At 41.5% G+C, this 19616-nt stretch overlaps 1 protein-coding gene and 1 long non-coding RNA gene across 19 annotated transcripts in view; one reads left to right on the top strand and one right to left on the bottom strand.

Moving 5' to 3' along the window:
- ATP2B2 (ATPase plasma membrane Ca2+ transporting 2) overlaps positions 1-19616 on the bottom strand; it is a 368316-nt gene that overhangs the window by 149493 nt on the left and 199207 nt on the right. For 16 of the 18 annotated variants that reach the window (XM_081176143.1, XM_081176141.1, XM_081176156.1 and 13 more), the window contains one exon: positions 222-684. In XM_081176143.1, coding sequence (XP_081032269.1) covers positions 222-420 — 199 coding nt within the window. In that variant the 5' untranslated portion in view covers positions 421-684. Of the gene's footprint in view, positions 1-221; positions 685-14083; positions 14154-15700; positions 15756-19616 lie in introns of those variants that run through there. The other 2 variants (XM_081176153.1, XM_081176151.1) reach the window with 2 other exon arrangements.
- The window catches only part of LOC308577287, a 397406-nt gene that overhangs the window by 38850 nt on the left and 338940 nt on the right, over positions 1-19616 (top strand). The window lies entirely within an intron of this gene.

Genomic DNA, 19616 nt, shown 5'->3' on the forward strand with positions numbered 1-19616 from the left:
GCATATTTAACAACTTTATAAGAGCAGCACTATTTTTGGACTCTCGCACAGCACAAGCTTTAACAGTGGCTATATTTGTCTCAATCTGCTCCTCTCTGAAGCATGTAAAATAAAATGTACGACAGAAACCTGCTTTGCGAAAGAAGGATTACAGCAATGCACACACAAAAAGCCCTGAACCTCTGGCTCTAGTGGGAAAAGAAAACTATATCATTGCCTACCTTCTGTTGGCGATGTTTTCAAGTGTCTGCAGAGGCCCTCAGTGTCCCCATATGTCTCTTTAATTTTTACTACTGCTTCTGTTCCTCGAAGTTCCATGAGGGAGCGCAGATCCAGAAGCGTGCACCCAAATTCTCCTGCATGATTGGCCTCATTTCTTTGGTTCTTTGAATAAAAATCGCTATTTGTCATGTCACCCATTGTTGCTGATGGTATTGCTCCACACTGCACTGTATGCAGCTCGAAAATTTGCAAGGGTGGAAACTCAAGTTCCGGCCTAAACAGTAGAACGAATCCACTTTATGCCGCCAGTAGTAACAGTTGAGAAAGCGAGGAATGACTGATGTGTCTCTGTCCACAGAATGGCTGCTTTCAAGGTTGCAGACCAGTTCCACCCCATTCACCGTTTCCCATTATGCTGCACCCAGGCTGTTGGCATCTACATGATCATCGCTTCCTTCAGACCTTAAGAAATAAATACAGAGCACATGTTAGAAAATGGAACAAGAGGCACTGAAATTTATTCCATCACCAAACCATGAAATGGGGCTTAAAAACAGAAGCCCGTCGCACAGAAGGCTTTACAACAGCCCTATGAAGATTTCACAAAATTACAGTATTAGCTGACTCCACAGAACTAGCTGTGTCACCCACAAGGCTCTTTCCAGCTCCAGCAGCAATAGCGGCAGTCCTTACTTTAATCAAATCCCGAGCGCACAAGCTAAATGAGATGCCTCATGAATATTAATAAGTATGCCATTAGCCCAACAGCCTCTGGTAGTGGCTCTTGTTCACACTGCTCTCTCAAACTTTCATCTGACAAGAACACAAACACACACACACCTATGAAGTAATAAAAATTAATTGAGAACTATTACTTATGTTTTCATCCATTATGGAAACTGTTTTTCAGTTCAAGGAAAGTGAAATTGAAAACAGGGCATTTTCATTTCCAATCTGGAATACATTTAAATAAATTGAGCTTTGCAGCTTCGAAGATAAACACAAACATGAGGAAGATAATAAAAAAAGCCCACTTGAGTGCTTAGACTAAACAGCAAGTCCTCTGTGTCATACAAATGGGGAAAGTTGCTCTCCTTCAGCACCACCTGTTATCTGACTCACCAGCACATTTGATACCCTTACTTAGTGAGAGCTGAATATTCCTTTGCAGAACTCCAAACAGGCAAACACACCTACCTTCAAGGGACTTTAATGTGCAATAGCCAGATACACAGAGATTATCTGTGAGAAAAAGCAGTTATTTAACATATTTTAAAATTCTCTTTCTCAGACACATATACTAATGAGCTCTGGACAAAATGCTGAAGCTAGCTCTTATACTTCGCCACGAAGAATTCAGCTAAGATTAAAGGGTTTTGTTTTCTTTAAGTGGGTTAGTGCCTGTCCATAGTTCGATAAACTCAAACCTTTGAAAATATTTTTTGCTGTTCTGCACAGCTGAAAAAAGACATTTTCAAACCCTAATATGACACCTTTTAGAAGCCACATGCATGCATTCCTCTTACAGAAGGAATCCAAGGATGTGTGAAACACACAGGAGAATTTCTGCAGTTGTTATTACTTTCCTGGTCCAGAGCAATGGATAAAATAAAAAAATTCCTTCCAGTAGCACCTTAAAGACCAACTAAGTTAGTTCTTGGTATGAGCTTTCGTGTGCATGCACACTTCTTCAGATACATGAAAGCTCAAACCAAGAACTAACTTAGTTGGTCTTTAAGGTGCTACTGGAAGGAATTTTTTTATTTTGACTATGGCAGACCAACACGGCTACCTATCTACAACCAGAGCAATGGATGTCTGTGGGAGTTTCACTGGCTCAACAGAAAGTCTGTCAGACTGTGTGGAAACACAGATTGCTCATCACTTCATTAAATATATCACTTTATCAATTATTTCATTTAATCCAGACCCAGATGTCATTGCAAAAGTGTTTTCCTCTTCTGGTTGCATTATCTCATAGTTTTTGTAATTAATATATTTCACTTCCCACTACCCACTCTAACATAAAAAAGTAATCAAAACAGATGGGGAAGCACTTAAGGACTCAACTGGCCATAAAGTAGGAAAGAGCCGCCAGCATTAAAAAAACAAACAAACTTCAATGCAGCTAATTTGATTGGGGAAGTGTTATTGATGGGATGGGGAGCTGTCCTCTTTTTTGCCAGTTCCCCACTCCAAAGCACCCCTCACCACCAAAGCTGCTATTTGCCACAATGGGAAAATGTCAGGGATTGCCAACCTTTTTAGGTGACATTTGAATTTTTCATATGTACAGTGGATACCACCCCCTCTTGCTACTTCTTTGCCACTTTCCTGGACCAACCCCCACACATATCAGGAGACATAAAGGGGGGGGGAAACATGTACACTTGCGCAAACATACACACCTCACTTTTCTAAGGGTTAAGGGGGAATGTCAGGCCCAGTAGACTTCACCTGAGCCTTGGAAAAAGTGGGAAAGAGCACGAGTCTTCCTTCAGCTATATGTACTTTTCAAGGTAACCACCCTCACCACCTCATGACCAAGGGGCAGTGAAGAAAGGAGCTCAGAGGCTTTGCTGGCATGAATGGAAGACCTCAGTGGTGCACCATTGCCCACAGACACAACATTGGTGACCTCTGCTATAAGTACAACAGGCAAACAGAGGGGCAAGGGTTTGATATATCCTCCACAAATGCAGCTTCTCTGACCAAATTTGCAGCCCCATCTTTTTAATGAAACCGCAACAGTGATCCTGATCCCAGATCCCCTGGATGATATTTAATTTGATCCTCAATATTTATACTTGTAGACAGGTCTGTTAGCATGAAAACTTATGTCAGACTGGATGGGATCACAGGAAGTCTCTGAGCCTAAAAAAGATTAATATCTCACGAGAATTCGACATATAACACTAAAAACACAGGAATGTTTTTGAATATTCACTCGATTTGATTGATGTGTTGCATTTTCCAGTTCCAGACAAATATTTCATCTGGTATAGTCACATATTTCATATTACCACAGAAATAGAGCTGCAGCCTTAGATTCTTCCTTCACAGCATATCCCTTCAGCTTACATAGGAAAATATCCTTATATGATAGGATTTACACATCCCTAGAAAAGCGTCTGTGCAAAAGTGATGTACCACTACATTCTTTGAAGTAACTATTAGTTGAAATTTGGGTAATGAGTGCTTTATGTAAATACACCAGTTGCTTTTCCTTAATACTATTAATGTTGAATTTTCATACAGAGAATTAGAGATGCATCTACATTCCTCACAGGATGTTTTTCAACAGGATAGTGATGCGTACAGTGTGCGTTCGGTTCACGCTTCCATCAGCGTGTATGAATATTTGTTCCAGCTCTTGTAAATATCACTGAGTCATTTTTGTCAGCCAATGTCAGCCAATGATACTGTTTTCTCACATCCAACGAAATAATTTGCCTGTTTAATATTTTATTTGACCTTCAATTAAATATTAACCAACAAAAAAGCAGCAGATAGTCTACTCGTGGGACTACATACCTCTTATTAATGTTTATCCATTGGCTAGGGGATTCACTTAATGGCACAACCCCCTGGGAAATAGCATATCTTGTGTTTCTGGAAGGCAGGTCATAAAATGCAGAAAGCGCAGAGCATGACTACCATTATCCACTGATAATGCAGCTCTATAATCCCATGGAACAAGATATGCAACTTTCATTCGATCCTGAAATCTCTTTTATGAAAAGGCCAGGAAGTCTGCCAAGGAGCCTAGCAGTTTGCTGTAACTGAAACAAACACTGCCCTCAGACTCTTACTCAGTGATTAGCGCAATTGCTTCATAAAAGGCCGGGAATCTGAAACAAGGAATCAGAAGCTCCAAAGACTTGGAGTAGTGACATTGCAGAATACATTTTAAAAGTGGAAATATGAATTATCCTCCCTCAATTTACATTTCACTTGCCTAATTAAGTTTCTGTTTGGATTTGGAATGTTAGCATGTTGATGCCTGCATGTGTGGGGCTGGAATCCAAAGAAAGAGCAAACTATTTGTGATTCCAAATATGTGAATAAATACATGAAGAAGTGAGGTATCACTGCCATCATTATCCTGGTCCATATCAACAAAATTGGGTTTCCTGCTTCTCTCCTTCTTCCTGTATCCAATTTAGAAGAAAGTTCTTTGACAAAAGGAGTCTGTCATTATGTATTTCCACAGTGTCAACTAAATGACCTCCAATCTCAACCTCCAATCTCTAAAGCTCTATTAGAGTACAGCAAATAATGATTTCTTATCATTATTTCTTCTTTTGCCTCAAATTGCTCTGTCACAGTTTGCAGCAGGCTTCACTTAGATGATGATTCATTTTAGAATGCAAAGAAGAAAATTAAGTAGGTCCAGCAACTCTATCCTAATGTTGAACTCTCAATATTTAGACAATATTGATATAAACAAGAAAGATCAGACCAATTTTAGCTTACTTCAAATATTGATATGCTGTTGAACTGGATTTTGCTTTTATAAACAAAATAGATTTTGAAAATATATAATTGCACACTGGGGAAATTTTATGGCCCTAGTCTTTATCCTGTAACCCAGCAGTCTTACCAGACTATTTTTGCCCCCCACTGCAATATATTTACCAAACTCCAACAAAGAGTTTCCTTAAGTAAAGTGGTCCAAAGTCATGACAGCCTCCATATAGGCACATATTTAGAACCTTTCACAGATGAAAATGGTAACATGTTTGTAACATTCGAAGGATCACTTTGCAATCTCCAAGCTCTATTGTTACATATTGCTGAATGCCTTCACAGCTTGGCCTTATACAGTGGTACCTTCAGTTGCGGATGGGATCCGTTCCGGAGGTCCGGCCAGATCCCGATGTTTTAGCAACTGGAGAGACTGCTTCTGCACACGCACACGTGGCGGTAGAGCGCTTCTGCGCATGCGTGCAGGGCAAAAACCCAGAGATATACTTCCTGGTTTGCCACTTACATAACCCAAAGTTTGCATAACTGGAGGGATACGTAAGCGGAGGTACGACTATATTATGGTCATTTAACCTGCAACCCTAACCTGGAACAGTCACTAATATAACTTTTCTTTCTTGTATCATTCAAAAAATACTGGGCCGCCAGTTGCCTACAAACAGTACACACTAGCAATAACACACCTCTAATTAAAATGAATAGATTTTGGAGAGCCACTGCCAGTCAAAGCAGACAATATAGGGCTAAATATACAAATAGTCTGACGTGATAGAAGTCAGCTGTCGATGTTTTCATGCTCAACAAGCTGTTCTGAACTTCCCTTATCAAAAGAAAAAATCACCCTTGTAAGTCTGTAGATATTTCCAAGGACGTCTACAGTACATTGTCACTAGGATGAAACAAGCTTGGAAAGGACAGATAAGGCTGCCTTTTACTAATGTTGCAGAATAAGAATCATGGAAAATCTGACTCAACTCAAATGTTATTGTAAAACAAAGAGCTTTTTTTTTGTACCAGTCAACAAACTATGTGTGCTTAACATCCATGAGATTTAAGTGCATGTAGCAAATGTGCATTGGGTGTTTAGGGGCCAAATAATGAGGGGGATCAGATATTTAGGATATAGGCATAGCAAGATTACAAACAAAAACAATGCTTGTTCCATCCATATTAATGGCCATAACACAATAGTATGAACAAGGGAACATAAAATTACATACATGTGCCATTTTAGCAGTGCTCAGAGCAGGAGCAAAGTAGAAGCACAAAATACAATCAGGGACTGCAACTGCCACATCCTAACCACAAATGGAGCCAATGAACTCACTGCAATGTGGACACATCCAGCCATACACCACTGCACACACACACCCCAATTTGCAGCCTGCTTGAGTGCCCTTTATCAGCTCCTGTGGTGCAGGCAGAAATCACTCACTACTGTCATGACAGGCATGGGTCCCGGTCCCCTTAAGCTTCTCACATTCATGGCTTCTGAGCACTATTTCTGTTCCTGTATGTGTGTACTGCATGGGTGGCATGAGAGTGTTTTAAAACACTCTGGTTTTATCTATTAATGTTGTTTCACTTTGGTAACAAAGCATTCTTTCCCCACTTGAAATCAACAGCACAGACATCCCAAAGAACAACCAAGGGATTTCTGTCACTGATGCCTTGTAATAAGAGCTAATTAATGCTAATTAGTGGGCAATCAAGATCAGTTGGTGTTCCTAGATACATTGGTACCTCGGGTTACGTAATCTTCGGGTTGCAAACGCGGCAAACCCGGAAGTGTATACTTCCGGGTTTTGCCAGGCGCGCATGTGCAGAAGTGATCTGCGCGTGTGTGCAGAAGGGCACCTCGGGTTAGGGACTTTTCAGGATACGGCCGGGCCTCTGGAATGGATCCAGTCTGTAACCAGAGGTACCATTGTATTGGAATGTAGGTCACACCTATTTCCTAGGGTGGAGACTGAGAAACAGCTTTACAATTTCAATCTAGCCAGAGGAACAGAAAGATTGATCCTGTGTGCATGCTCCAGTTTACTCTGCACCCAGTGCACTCTCACCTCTCACCTTTGGTTTAGGAAGCACTGTATGTGTTACATTAGCTACAACCGTATCTATGATGCAACTATCCTGCTATTTCTTATAAAATGCTGCATTTTGATTCATTTCCCACTCAAACCAGCAATGATCCTAACTGAGGGGGCAAATGGCCTAGCCTTTGTTATCTCTCTCTCTCTCTCTCTCTCTCTCTCTCTCTCTCTCTCTCTCTCCATGCGGAATTCAGTTTGTAAGGAGCTCAGAGCATGGCTTTAACCAGCCTCTTTTGTTTCAGACCAGAATGGAGTCTAATAGTAGCATTTTTTCCCCTCTACCAATAGTTTAGAAACATTTACCTTCTGTAACTAAGCAACATTTTGACTGCCTATGCAACTTTTTGGATTGCTGTATGGAAAAGCATGACTCTGACCTTTGAAGGGTTTTGTAAGTAAACCACTTTATGACTTACCAAATGCACAGTCTATCTCTGTACTAGGGAAATGGGAAAACTTGGAAGGAGCTTCTAAAACTGGACATTTGGTGAGTCACTGGAGAAGGAACATTTTAAAGGTTTTACAGGCTATATTTCCATGCTTTGCTTTGCTGCATGTTTTGTGATGTTAAATATCTGCTGAGGTTCTCTCAACCAAACAATACTTGCCCCAAACTTGGGTCTTGATTCCAACAAGTAGAATATTCTGTTGGTATAGCTCCATCAGTAGAGTAATTTTGCGAGTGGAGGGGCTGAAAATGGCAGCGTCAGAGATGAATCTGCGAAGGAATGGGCTTAGTCTGAAACCTAAACTTACTTAGATCTTGCTCCCATCTTCTATGGCAGTGTATAATTTAAGCTAAAAACCGATCTGAAGTACTTTTATAATCAAATTATACTGGCCCTACCTCAGTGTTCTGATCCTCAACTTCCTTTCATCTCAGTAAAAAAAAGCAGTGTCACAAAAATAATTGTGCTTTATTCTGTTTTTGTCTTTCTCCACCCAACCTGATATTAAATTTAATTTAAAAGCAAACTAAGGAAAACTGTACCAGTGAACCCATGTTGACTTCAAGATCTTAAATTGTTGTTTAAATTGGAAAGGCTATAATTAATCCAAGCAACTAACCAGTTCACAGAAGGCAGGAATTCCTGCTGTGAAACAAATATTACTGTGTGTTTAGAAATTGACAGAAACCGCATTCATCTAAAAAGTGGAACAAACAGCAGATAATGCAGAAGTCATAGGAGTGGATAACAGTAGCCATTTGCTCTTCCTTATACTCAGTGCTTTTCTTCTAGAAAAAACAATGCTGGTACTGGATACCTTTGATTAATCTCCTTGTGTGGTATAAGCAGTGATTTTTTTTCCTGGGGGTACTCAAACAAGTGGAAAGCAATTTCCCACTGCTTTTTCGGGGTAATGGTTTCATATACCACTATAGATGAGAGAAATAATACTCCATAAAGATCCCAAATATGCCTAGAATGCATATAATTTATAAAGTAATTATCAAAACAACTGGATGCCTCAAGTATCTAAGAGTGCCTACTCCTCCTGGACATGTGGCATAATAAACTGCCAGGCATTGCAAGGAGCCAACATGCTAATTTGTATTTTGTCCAAAGGAAAGGCACTGAGTTGGAATAATTTTCAGCGCCCTCATTCATCATTGCTTTCACTTGCACGCAGCCAATCAAATTTAGTAACAGATGATGTTACTAAGTGGCATTGCATTGGCTCCAATATATTTTTCCTGTGCAGCGTTTTGCTGATATTCGCCCATGTGCACTGATAAAATACCATAGGTAATCTTGATTTGATTGTATCTGCAACTAAAACAAAAGCCTATTTGTGCGTTCTTTACCAATATTAAGGAGTGGACATGCACGTCAGTAAAACATTGCACCAAAGGAATATTACTTACCATCACCTCAGGATTACTTCGCATCGCAGTAATTTCTTAGTCTGTATTAGGCTACTAGTAACGGAAAGCTACAAATTAAATGAGAGCTGTGGAAAAGCTCTACATGCTCCTGAATTGCATAAATTTTCCTAGTTCAACTAAAATCCAGGTGGAGTGGAACACCGAGCAGAATGAGCCCACAAAATGAGCACTTTTTTTTAAAGGAGAGTAATTTCTTCATCCTATTTCCTGCCAGTAAAGAGGAACATATTCTACAATATGTGTAGAATAGTTCACCTACATATGTGTAGAATAGTTCGCCTACATTCTACACATATTGTGAGAATGAATTATCTCAGGAGTGCAAGCCACGTCATACACTTGATAATGAACTGCTTACTGCATTCCTTACTTCGCCTTTCGTCCACAGTTTCCTCATAATTTATAGCTCGCATTTTACCCTCACAATCATCTTGAGATGTCACTCTGAGTTTTATTGCTGGGGCTGGGGGCTGGGGATTTGGGTCTTCATAGTTCTAGTCTTATATAAAAAGCACTAGGCCACATCAGTTCACATGAAATACTGCAAATATACTAGGTGTCTTTTATTTTTTCCTATAACTGAAAAGTTAACTGACAAGTTAAATTTAAAGTAAGCAATGCTATTTAAACTGTTCTTTGTTTTCCCAATCTTCTGACTATTTTGGGGGGTTCATGCCCTGTACTGACCTGGTGCCAGGCACTGAGGCCTTAGAGGATGAACCGGACACTCCACAGGTCAAGGATCCCGAGAAGCAGTCAGGGTGCCCTAGAACTGGTGATGAGGATCCCTTGGAGGGGTCCTCTCAGCGGGAGACATGCTGAAAAGCTCTTGGAGCTGTCATGGAGCAGGTAGAGACACCCCTCAGTCCTTGAGAACACCCAGCACCAAAAGGCTCAGGCCAAAGAGCAGCAGTGGAGTATGTTCACACCAAGGGTCTCCCCATGGCTCATGAATAAGGGTCTTCTCATGAGTAAACAATCCCTGGAACTCCTTTGCAGCTGGGGTTAGGGTGTAGTCTTGGAGGGTGCAATATATAAGGTCTCTCTTCTGAGCCTTCCAGGTGCTGCAAACAATGCATGCCCCTGCCTCCTTGTATCTTATTTGAGGCCCCCTCTCCATTTTTGAACTATATCAACAATATATTTCAATATCTGAAAGATCACCTTCTACCCTACAGACCCACTTGTGTGGCAAAGTAGTTTTGTCACCCTCAGAGTTTTTGGGATGGAGACCCAGGAGAAGCTATAACCTGTAGCATCCACTAAGCTGTGGAATGCCCTCCCCATGGTGGTGCACCTGCCACCTTCACCGTATAACTTTGTTTGCTAAAGACACCCCTCTTTCCGATTCTTGATTGTTCTGATTTTAATATTGTATTTTTACATTGTTGTAACCCACACAGGAAGTGAGAGCTGGACCATAAAGAAGGCTGATCGCTGAAGAATTGATGCTTTTGAATTATGGTGCTGGAGGAGACTCTTGAGAGTCCTATGGACTGCAAGAAGATCAAACCTATCCATTCTTAAGGAAATCAGCCCTGAGTGCTCACTGGAAGGACAGATCGTGAAGCTGAGGCTCCAATACTTTGGCCACCTCATGAAAAGAGAAGACTCCCTGGAAAAGACCCTGATGTTGGGAAAGATGGAGGGCACAAGGAGAAGGGGATGACAGAGGACAAGATGGTTGGATGGATGGTTCTCGAAGCTACCAGCATGAATTTGACCAAACTGCGGGAGGCAGTGGAAGACAGGAGTGCCTGGCGTGCTTTGGTCCATGGGGTCACGAAGAGTCGGACACGACTAAACGACTAAACAACAACAAAAACCCACACTGGGACCCTATCATGAAAGGTATGCAAGAAATCTACTAAATAAAAAGCAAAAGCAAGCCAATGCCAATTGATATTTCCAACACACAGTTCTCAGTGACTATTTGGCAATGGGATATTGTTGTCAAATCAAAAGTTTTTGAAAATGCCTGCAGAAGTTCATCTGTATGTGGAATTATTCACATGGCTCAATGGACTATAGCTCTGGAGACTTCAAACTTTCTATAGCAAGGCAGTTCATGTAGGTAATGTTTCTCACTGGCAAACAACACTAATTGGTTTGAGAATGGTGATTTACACTGCCCTTGCCCTTGAAGGAACCAGTAAGTAACTCAATTGTGAGCACAGGGAAATCATAGCACTCAGTTGATGCCCAAGTGAGAGGAAACACTAGTCCATTACTCCTAAATCCATTTCAGTAATAAATAAATAAACATTGTTCATTGCGTTTTATTTCCTATTAATCCATTCTGCTTGGTATCACCTATTTTTTCAAATAGTGCTGCAGCCTGGCTCCTAATTCAAGGACACTCCACTTTCTCACTTCACAGCTGATATCTCCCAAGATGAAATATAGGCAAAGGGTCCTACTTTGCCCAAGCCCACCCTGCTTGCGTGCTCTCCTTATACATTTCACATGCTCACCCCTCTTTATGAATCAAAACAAAAGGAAATGGTAAGATAAGAGGATCTGAGATATAAGGTGATGGTTATGCCTGGAGATGCTGTTGAGAGGAAAGAATAAGTAAGAGTGTCTCTTTTTTGCCTTAACTTTATATACTGAATCAACCCCATAGAAGACAACATTGCTGTCTCTTCATCCATGAGAGAATTATCCCCCCCATATTAAACCTTAAAGTTCAAGGTCCTCACTAAAGTTAATAGAACTCTAAGCATTCATTTTTGAAGGGATGTGGGTGGTGTTGTGGGTTAAACCACAGAGCCTAGGGCTTGCCGATCAGAAGGTCAGAGGTTCGAATCCCCACGACAGGGTGAGCTCCGGTTGTTCGGTCCCAGCTCCTGCCAACCTAGCAGTTCGAAAGCACGTCAAAATGCAAGTAGATAAATAGGTATCGCTCCAGCAGGAAGGTAAACGACGTTTCCGTGCCCTGCTCTGGTTCGCCAGAAGCAGCTTAGTCATGCTGGCCACATGACCCGGAAGCTGTCTGCGGACAAACGCCGGCTCCCTCGGCCAGTAAAGCGAGAGGAGTGCCGCAACCCAGAGTCGTCCGCGACTGGACTTAACAGTCAGGGGTCCCTTTACCTTTTTAGCATTCATTTAAACCAGAGCAGGGGGAAATGCTGGGGAAAGCTCTTTCCCTGAGTGATTAATCCACACTTATTGGTCCTGGAGGCTACTACCTTTAGATGAGAAGCATGTGGGCATCACTGCAAGCACAGCCCTTGATTGGTGGACACTGACAGTGTTTCCAGGAATGTCGGAGTGTTTCTGTCATTTTTACACTGTGTTTGTGTTTTCTATACAACCCTAATCCCTCACAGGCTCAACATATACAGGTTATAGCAGATGTTCTGTTACTGTAGCTGTGGCATGTTTTCCTACCCATTTCTTGATATTTTGCTGTTGTGCATCTCCTCTTTTTTATTACTACTCAGAATTAATTTGACCCCTTTGTTTAATGCAAATGTTGCCAAAATTCAGCTTTTATTCATTTAACCCTTTTTTTATATATAAAAAGAGCAATCGCTCTTTTATGTTTTTCTCCCCCAGACATAAATATCAGGACTACAAGCTTTAAACTGTAAATGAATCAAGTAAAGCAGAGGTGGGGAGTTTTTTGTCCTGCAGATGTTGCTGGACTACAATTCCCATAATCCCTGGCCATTAGCCACACTCCCTGGGGCTGATAGGAATTCTAATGCATCAACATATGGGGGGGCAGGCTCCCCACCCTTGACTAACTACTTAGGCTGCACCCTAAACACCACCACCCCTCTTAATATTGATGGTTGTGGAGAGGGGTTAGAAGCAACATAGCTCCTGCTCACTGGCCTCCACTGGCAGACACAGTGTTGTTGATTGGTGGGGCTCCACTGTTGCAGAGCCCAATCTCTACCCAAACAGGCAGGGCCGGGGCAACATAGGGCTGACCACAGATCTGCTGCATCTGATGTTGTTCCAGCTTCTGGAGAGGGGCCTGATCTGGAACACTGCTGGTGTGCCAGCCTGGAGCTGACTCAGCAAAAGCCCAAACAGCAAATTCCAAAACACCCCCCTGCCCTGATCAGAAAGAGCCAGCAGTGCTTTCAATTAAATGGTGGCTGTACAGTTCCAGGTGTCCCTGGCCCTGTCATTAGGACTGCTCTGCCTGTTGATTAGATGGTACAGATCAATGCTAATTAGTGCAACTGAACCTTGTGTTTATATTTGTTTTATGAGGGGCGGGGGTTAGGAGTTAAATGGTTCTGGCACGTTACTATAAAAAAAGGAATGAAAACCAATGCAAATGCTGCAGTCCTGTGCACGCTTACTTGGGAGTAAATATTGTTAAACTGAGTGGGACATATTATTGAGTAAACCTAAGACAATTCTGCAACAAGCACCTTGCCATCTAAAAAATGAGAAAGGTGTTTGGGTTTCTGTTAATTGTAAGTAGACTCTGTGTCTCAAAAAAGTCAGCTATACCGAGGCCTTTTTTATAACGGGAATTTATTTATTCAGCTGATTAAATTCAACCAACATATTGGTAAGAGGTAGGGGTTTATCAGCAGACAGCCTGAGTAAATGCTCTTGTTCATTTGATCTTATAGCACCAAACAACATGCAAATGATTCTACTCTACCTTCTACCCCAACGAACCCTCTAAAATTTACAGTAATACAAGTTATTTATTTGTATGACTTCTTACCTGCCCTACACCATAACATGGTGTTACAGCAACAGAAAATGAAATTATAACAACATAGCATATCCAAATGTTATGGTCATCTGTGCCCTCTTTTGCAAGTGGGTCAGGAGGTGCAACCCACAGTGTACCAGCCCCAGAAAATTCTGCTGCCTTCCCTCCAGAGTAGTACCGATTTCAAGGACTGTCCACCATAGGAGTAGCAGCACTTTGCCAGAGGTAAGTAGAACTGAAGCTGGGCCTGCCCATAACTACTGCAGTAATTCTTACTGCTGGTGACTTTCTTGCTTGCTCTGATCATCATAAGACAGAAATAGCTAAGAATATCCCTCATTATATTTTACAGCACTACCCTCTTCAAGCTTTGTCCTTGGAGCAGCAATTCTGTGTGCTGTGCTTCTAGTCTGTTGCTCTAGCCTATAAATTGCCTTAACGTTCCCAAAATTTCCTTCAGGTACTTATTCTAATGACAGCATGTGGAAATCACTGAGACTTCAACAGAGAGGAAAATAAGGTTTCACATTCATGAAATTCCCAAGCCTGTAGAGACTTGAGAACTGAATCCTAAGGACGACGTCACTTGGACTTGAATGTGAGGTATTAAGGCAACAGCACATTCAAAGAGATCGAAACTCTCGTGCCTTTATTCCTTTAATTTTTATTTCTTTAGGTTGCAATCCTATACTCACTTACCTGAATGCAATGGGACTTGCACAAGGTTGCGGTATTAGCCTTTTATAGGCTGGCCTCAGAGAAAGGCTCCCTGCATATAGAACAATTTAAGATAAAAATACAGTTTTTAAAAACTCCATTAAAAGCACTCAGGAACAGAATCTATTAAAATAGCTATAAAGACAACACTATAACCAGTTCTAAAACAGACTGGGAAGCTTGCGCAAATATAGAAATCCTTGCTAGGTGCCAAATACACAACAAAGTTGGCACCCACTAGGTGAATTTACTGGAAAGGGCATACCTCAATTCAGGCTGCCACACCTGAGAAGACACTCTTCCACCCCTCCCTCTCCTTCTCTCCTTCCCTCGCAATGCCTAACCTCAGATGTCAGGGGGCCTTGAAGAAGGCCTTCTGCTTAATCAATGTTTGAGGCAGATTCATGGGGGTGGGGGAACAGTATTTCAAGCAGCCAGTTCCTTGACTGGCAGTTATGTACCAAGTTAGGATGTCTCTAGATACTTGTTTTCAGGGTTCAGTATTAGTGGCCTTTCCACTCTCTGCTCAGTCAGGCTCTGTGAAGTGCAAGGAAGGAAAATTGGTGCTTCTTGAACCCTTAACAGCTTATAATATTCTGCAGGAGAATGTGTGGCTGGGTAGCTGAACAAGAACATTTTGTAGCAGTTCTGGCTTGGCATAGCTATGTAGGAACTTACATTCTCAAGCAACTGTTATACTGAATATAAGTAATCAACAACCTGGATTTGAATCGTCAGAAAAAAACTACAACATGAATGGGGGGGGGACAACTACAAAATAGACCTGTGACTCTAAAGGTTTGAAGAAAATTAAGGTTATTTTACATTTCCATCACTCAAATCTTTCATTCCCCAAAATACTGGTTTTTAGAGTTTTGTAAACTGCGGGCTCCAATTTATTGCACTTTTTACTATTTCCATTCTTAGTTTACTATCAGAGGCATTAAATCATCAACCACTGGGTATATGGAAGTACAATATTTTGCATAATGTTGAATAATAACACAACACACACATATAATCAAGACATTCTAACAATGCATGGTAACCCTTCTGATGTATAATTCATTCTAATTGAACAGAATATTTTAAATATTTAAAAAATAGGTCCCCCCCCTTACTGGCTCAAGAGGTAAATCCAGCATTTTCTTCAGCTGGAACTTGCTGGAACTCAGTTCCAGCACCTCTCATGTGGGTTCCATTGCCATTCTAAGAGAAGAAGGGAGGCGCTCATGGTGAGTTCTGGCACCTCTTCTTCTAGAATAATAGCATTGGGTAAATTATTTACCTTCTTGAAAGCACTCATGTAAGCACACACAACCACTAGCACCTTAAAGCAACTCAAAATGCAATTGTTCTTCCCTTGCTCTGTTGATGTTCTTTACAGTGGAAAAAGAGTTCGGGTCAGAAATCATAGGGTTTTGTTAAGCATATCACCAATACTTTATTTTCTCATGAAGCAATGAAATATGTGCATTAAGCACTACAGAAATCAAAAAGTGAGAAGGTGGCCACCAAGTGGACCAACAAATTGCAGAAATTGGATTAAGCAGGCAAACAACATGTGAGACTATTTAAACAGTCACAACAGCATCTTACCTTCTTCCCTTAAACCTTCCAAAGGCAACAATACCATCTGTGGGGTGATGAAGCAAGCCTTACTTATTTAGAAAGGGTGTGTTTGATCTCCACCCCTTCTTCAATTTTTTTAACTGTACACAACCCTGGGAACAAAAGGTAGCCAGTGAAGCAGTTACGCTACAAAAGAACAAAGGGGTTTCCTGATGTAATATGCATAGTGAGGAACTGACCAAGTCTGGCTGAGTTGTTTTAGTCTAACAGTAAATCTCAAAGATAAAAAAAGCAACCCTGGTCTGCCAACTCCAAACATTTCACAATTCTTTTTCCAGCATTCAATACTTGCTTCTTTGAAGGTCCCTCTGCAGGAAACAATGGACCACTCTAGGGTGCACAGTAAGCTAAATGGATTATCCAAGGAATGCAGACTCTCTGCTGTGGCTGCTGGTCTCTGTGAATTCAGGCTACAAAGGTCAAAAGGCCCAGTTCTAATTCTGAAGAGTATCATGAAGTAGAAAGCAAGTTAGGAAGATTTAGCAGATGCTACTTTAAGCATCTCAAAGCAGTCTAGATCCTCCTTAGGAAAAGTGCCACTGACTCCATCCTTTCATCCTCATCACATATAGCAAAAGTATTGAGTCTGCCAAGAAACCTTTTTAAAGCCTCTTAACGCTGGGGGCGGGGTGGAATATATGTTTCACTGGTGGAGTGGAAAGTAGAAAGAGAGAGAGAGAGAGAGAGACCACATGATTATTTAAACAGAGCATTTTATGTAGCAAGGATTAGTATCTAGAAGACCACATGTGTGCTGGAATTTTCAAGAGGGGCTTCCTATTTTCATCCCATTGAAGCCCATGAAACCTACTTTGTAAGTCTGCTAGCTCCTCTGTATTGCCATTCAGAGTAGGGCAGCAACTGACAGAGAAATCAGTTGCTTCCCCAGGCGCATGAAGTGCTTTGCATGTATGTGCCTATGTGTCTTTTTTGATATTAGACATTATCTTGGGCCACACACACACTAACCTGCTTGTAACACCAAAAAACAGTTTTTCTTAATCCAGAATCCTTCATGCTCATCCTCAACATTGTACCTTCCATTTAGATTGATTCTAGGTCCTGCTGCCCACAAGGGTGGGTGTGGTAACTTGATATGCATTTGAAAACCCTGCCCTTGATTAGGTTATCTATGCTTTTTCCTCCATCCATGTGTTCAGGTAATTGAAGAAAGAAGTGTTTGCAATCAGGGTATAAGTCTGTTTTTATCTGTTTTCAAATGTGTACACTTCAGGGTAATGCAGACTAAATCTGCAACGAGCTTTTATCAGAATGAAACCAGTTTCTCAAGAAGCAAAAAATATGAAAAGATCTAGACTGTGTGTGGACTAGGTAGAATATACAAGTATTGGTCTCCACTGATTCTAGAATAAAATGTTTTGTATATGCAGATGTGGAACAGGCACCACATGTTATGCCCAGTACACATGGCCCATACATTTACACCCGGTGATGCACTTATGGACTGCTTGTTCAGTCCAGATATGGCAGGATTTTCACCAGGAAATTATGAAACATTAATTTGGATCAACAAAATATTTTACCAGGGCCAAAGGTTTAACAGCAAACACCACTATGCATTTCCATTATAGACAGGGAGACTCTGATTAAATATAAAAAAGCTTTCTTAGTTCTTACAGAATTGAAGGAAAACATGCTCTCTCACATACTTCCACAAACTGTTCACAAACATTCTCACACACTGACATTTATTACAGGAGAACAGCTTGGTGTTTTGGACCTCCTTAAGAGCAGGTAGAACAAATAGCCAGCACCAAAAGGACAAAGAAGAGACAGTCTCAAACTGATGTTTTTAAAAATTGATTTTTTTAAAGTGACATGTGATATGGTTAACATGTCAACATATAACCTTCCCCACAGTGAAAATAAAAATCTTGCAGTGTTTTGGTCCAATGAGGTAACCACAGGGGTCTATTCAGAGCACCAAGGCATGCTATCAGCTTATTTGGTGCAGCATGAGATCAAGAATGCTTATGCAAGGGATATTACCTCCTCACACTGCAGCTTTCTGCAGAAGAAAGCGCTCTTTTGAGGGTCAAGGGGCCCTCAGAAAAAGCCAGGAAGTGTGGTAGCGGCAATGGAGAGAAGAGGTCAGGGAAATCAGCCAGAACTAGCTTGCACGAATGAAGCTCCCAACTCAAAGGAAAGGCTTTTTTGGGTGCAATAAAGAAAAGGGGATGATAGTTTTCCTTGCACTTATGCTGCATTGTATATAAACCAATATATTGAATCATACTGTGAACATCTCATATTGCAATTAAATTTTTGGAGCACCATTTTGTGGCTTTGCCTCTTTTTTTGTGACTTTCTGGCTATTGGTAAACCAGTATAGGAAACACAGTGATTGAGGGCTGGGAATTGGGGTAAGAGACTAGAGAGTCACAGGCACAGCCAACATAGGTCAAGGCAAGGTCTAATCCAGCTGATGAACACTACTCTTTTAGCTATGTCTCAACAAACAATTATTTGCACTGGGTGGTATTAGGTCCCTTATATCATGCGAGTTCCTAAGAAAACAATTTTACGGTCCTGTGGTCTACAAGATTTGTGTGCAGCTTTCATCAGGTGGGGTGGGGAAAAGATGCTTTTTAGAATAGCTGTGTGGTACAGTATTCCTAGTTTCTTGTAACTAGGGTGATTTGAGGATGTTATAAAGAAAGATAAACAACGTTGACTTTGCTTTGGTGTTTGTATGATTTCCTGTTCAGGAATGTTACAAAGCAATTGCTTTCACTATTTCCTCAGATCAGGGTATTTGCTGTAATCATTTGTTTCCCCAAGGAGACTTATAAAATCATAGAATTGTAGAGGTGGGGGGCGCATCGGCGGATCCTGGGATTCATCTAGTTCAACCTCCTGCAATGCAGGAATCCTTTGCCCAACATGGGGCTCGAACCATTACTTTGGTTATTAATCACTTTCCAAAATGATATGTAATGGAAAGACTGCCTGTAAAGACAGTTTGGAAAATGAAATGAATCTACATTCGGAGCAGGCAAGCATAGCCTACTGCACCAAGATTGCACCAGATGAACTGGTTTCCAGTGTTTTCTGAGACCAATTTAAACTGCTTCTGATGCTGCCCTTTAAAGCCCCAGATGGTTTGGGGCCATGTAACTTATGGGGCTGCCGGCATCCCATATCAGCTTACTTGCCCCTTAAGATCCACTGCTGAAGCCCTGTTGAGGTACGCAGCAACAAAGGATGGCAGGCTCACAGGCCAGGGCATTTTGAAGAATGGCCCCACAGTTGTGGGGAAATGATCCAATGTCAGATCAGGAAGTCCTCCATTCCTGCACACTTTCAAACAGGGCTGAAAAACCAACCCTTTTGCCACAGTTTATAGCAATTAACTGCAGTCTAGCTGTTGGTAAGGGATTCGGGTGGCGCTGTGGGTTAAACCACAGAGCCTAGGACTTGCCAATCAGAAGGTTGGCGGTTTGAATCCCCGCAACGGGGTCAGCTTCCGTTGCTGGGTCCCTGCTCCTGCCAACCTAGCAGTTCGAAAGCACGTCAAAGTGCAAGTAGATAAATAGGTACCGCTTCAGCGGGAAGGTAAACGGCGTTTCCGTGCACTGCTCTGGTTCGCCAGAAGCAGCTTAGTCATGCTGGCCACATGACCCAGAAGCTGTACGCCGGCTCCCTCGGCCAGTAAAGTGAGATGAGCACCGCAACCCCAGAGCTGTCTGCGACTGGACCTAATGGTCAGGGCTCCCTTTACCTTAGCTGTTGATATGGCATTGTGTTATGAGTTCTTTTGGTTACATGATGTCCTGCTATGTTACATTTTGCTGGATTGTTGGTGGGTTTGCTAGTTTGAATAATGCTGGATAAAATAATGTGCAGAGATTATTAAGATATT

The sequence above is a fragment of the Podarcis bocagei genome (assembly GCF_964188305.1).
Source record: "Podarcis bocagei genome assembly, chromosome: 2".
Classification (NCBI taxonomy): Eukaryota; Metazoa; Chordata; class Lepidosauria; order Squamata; family Lacertidae; genus Podarcis; species Podarcis bocagei.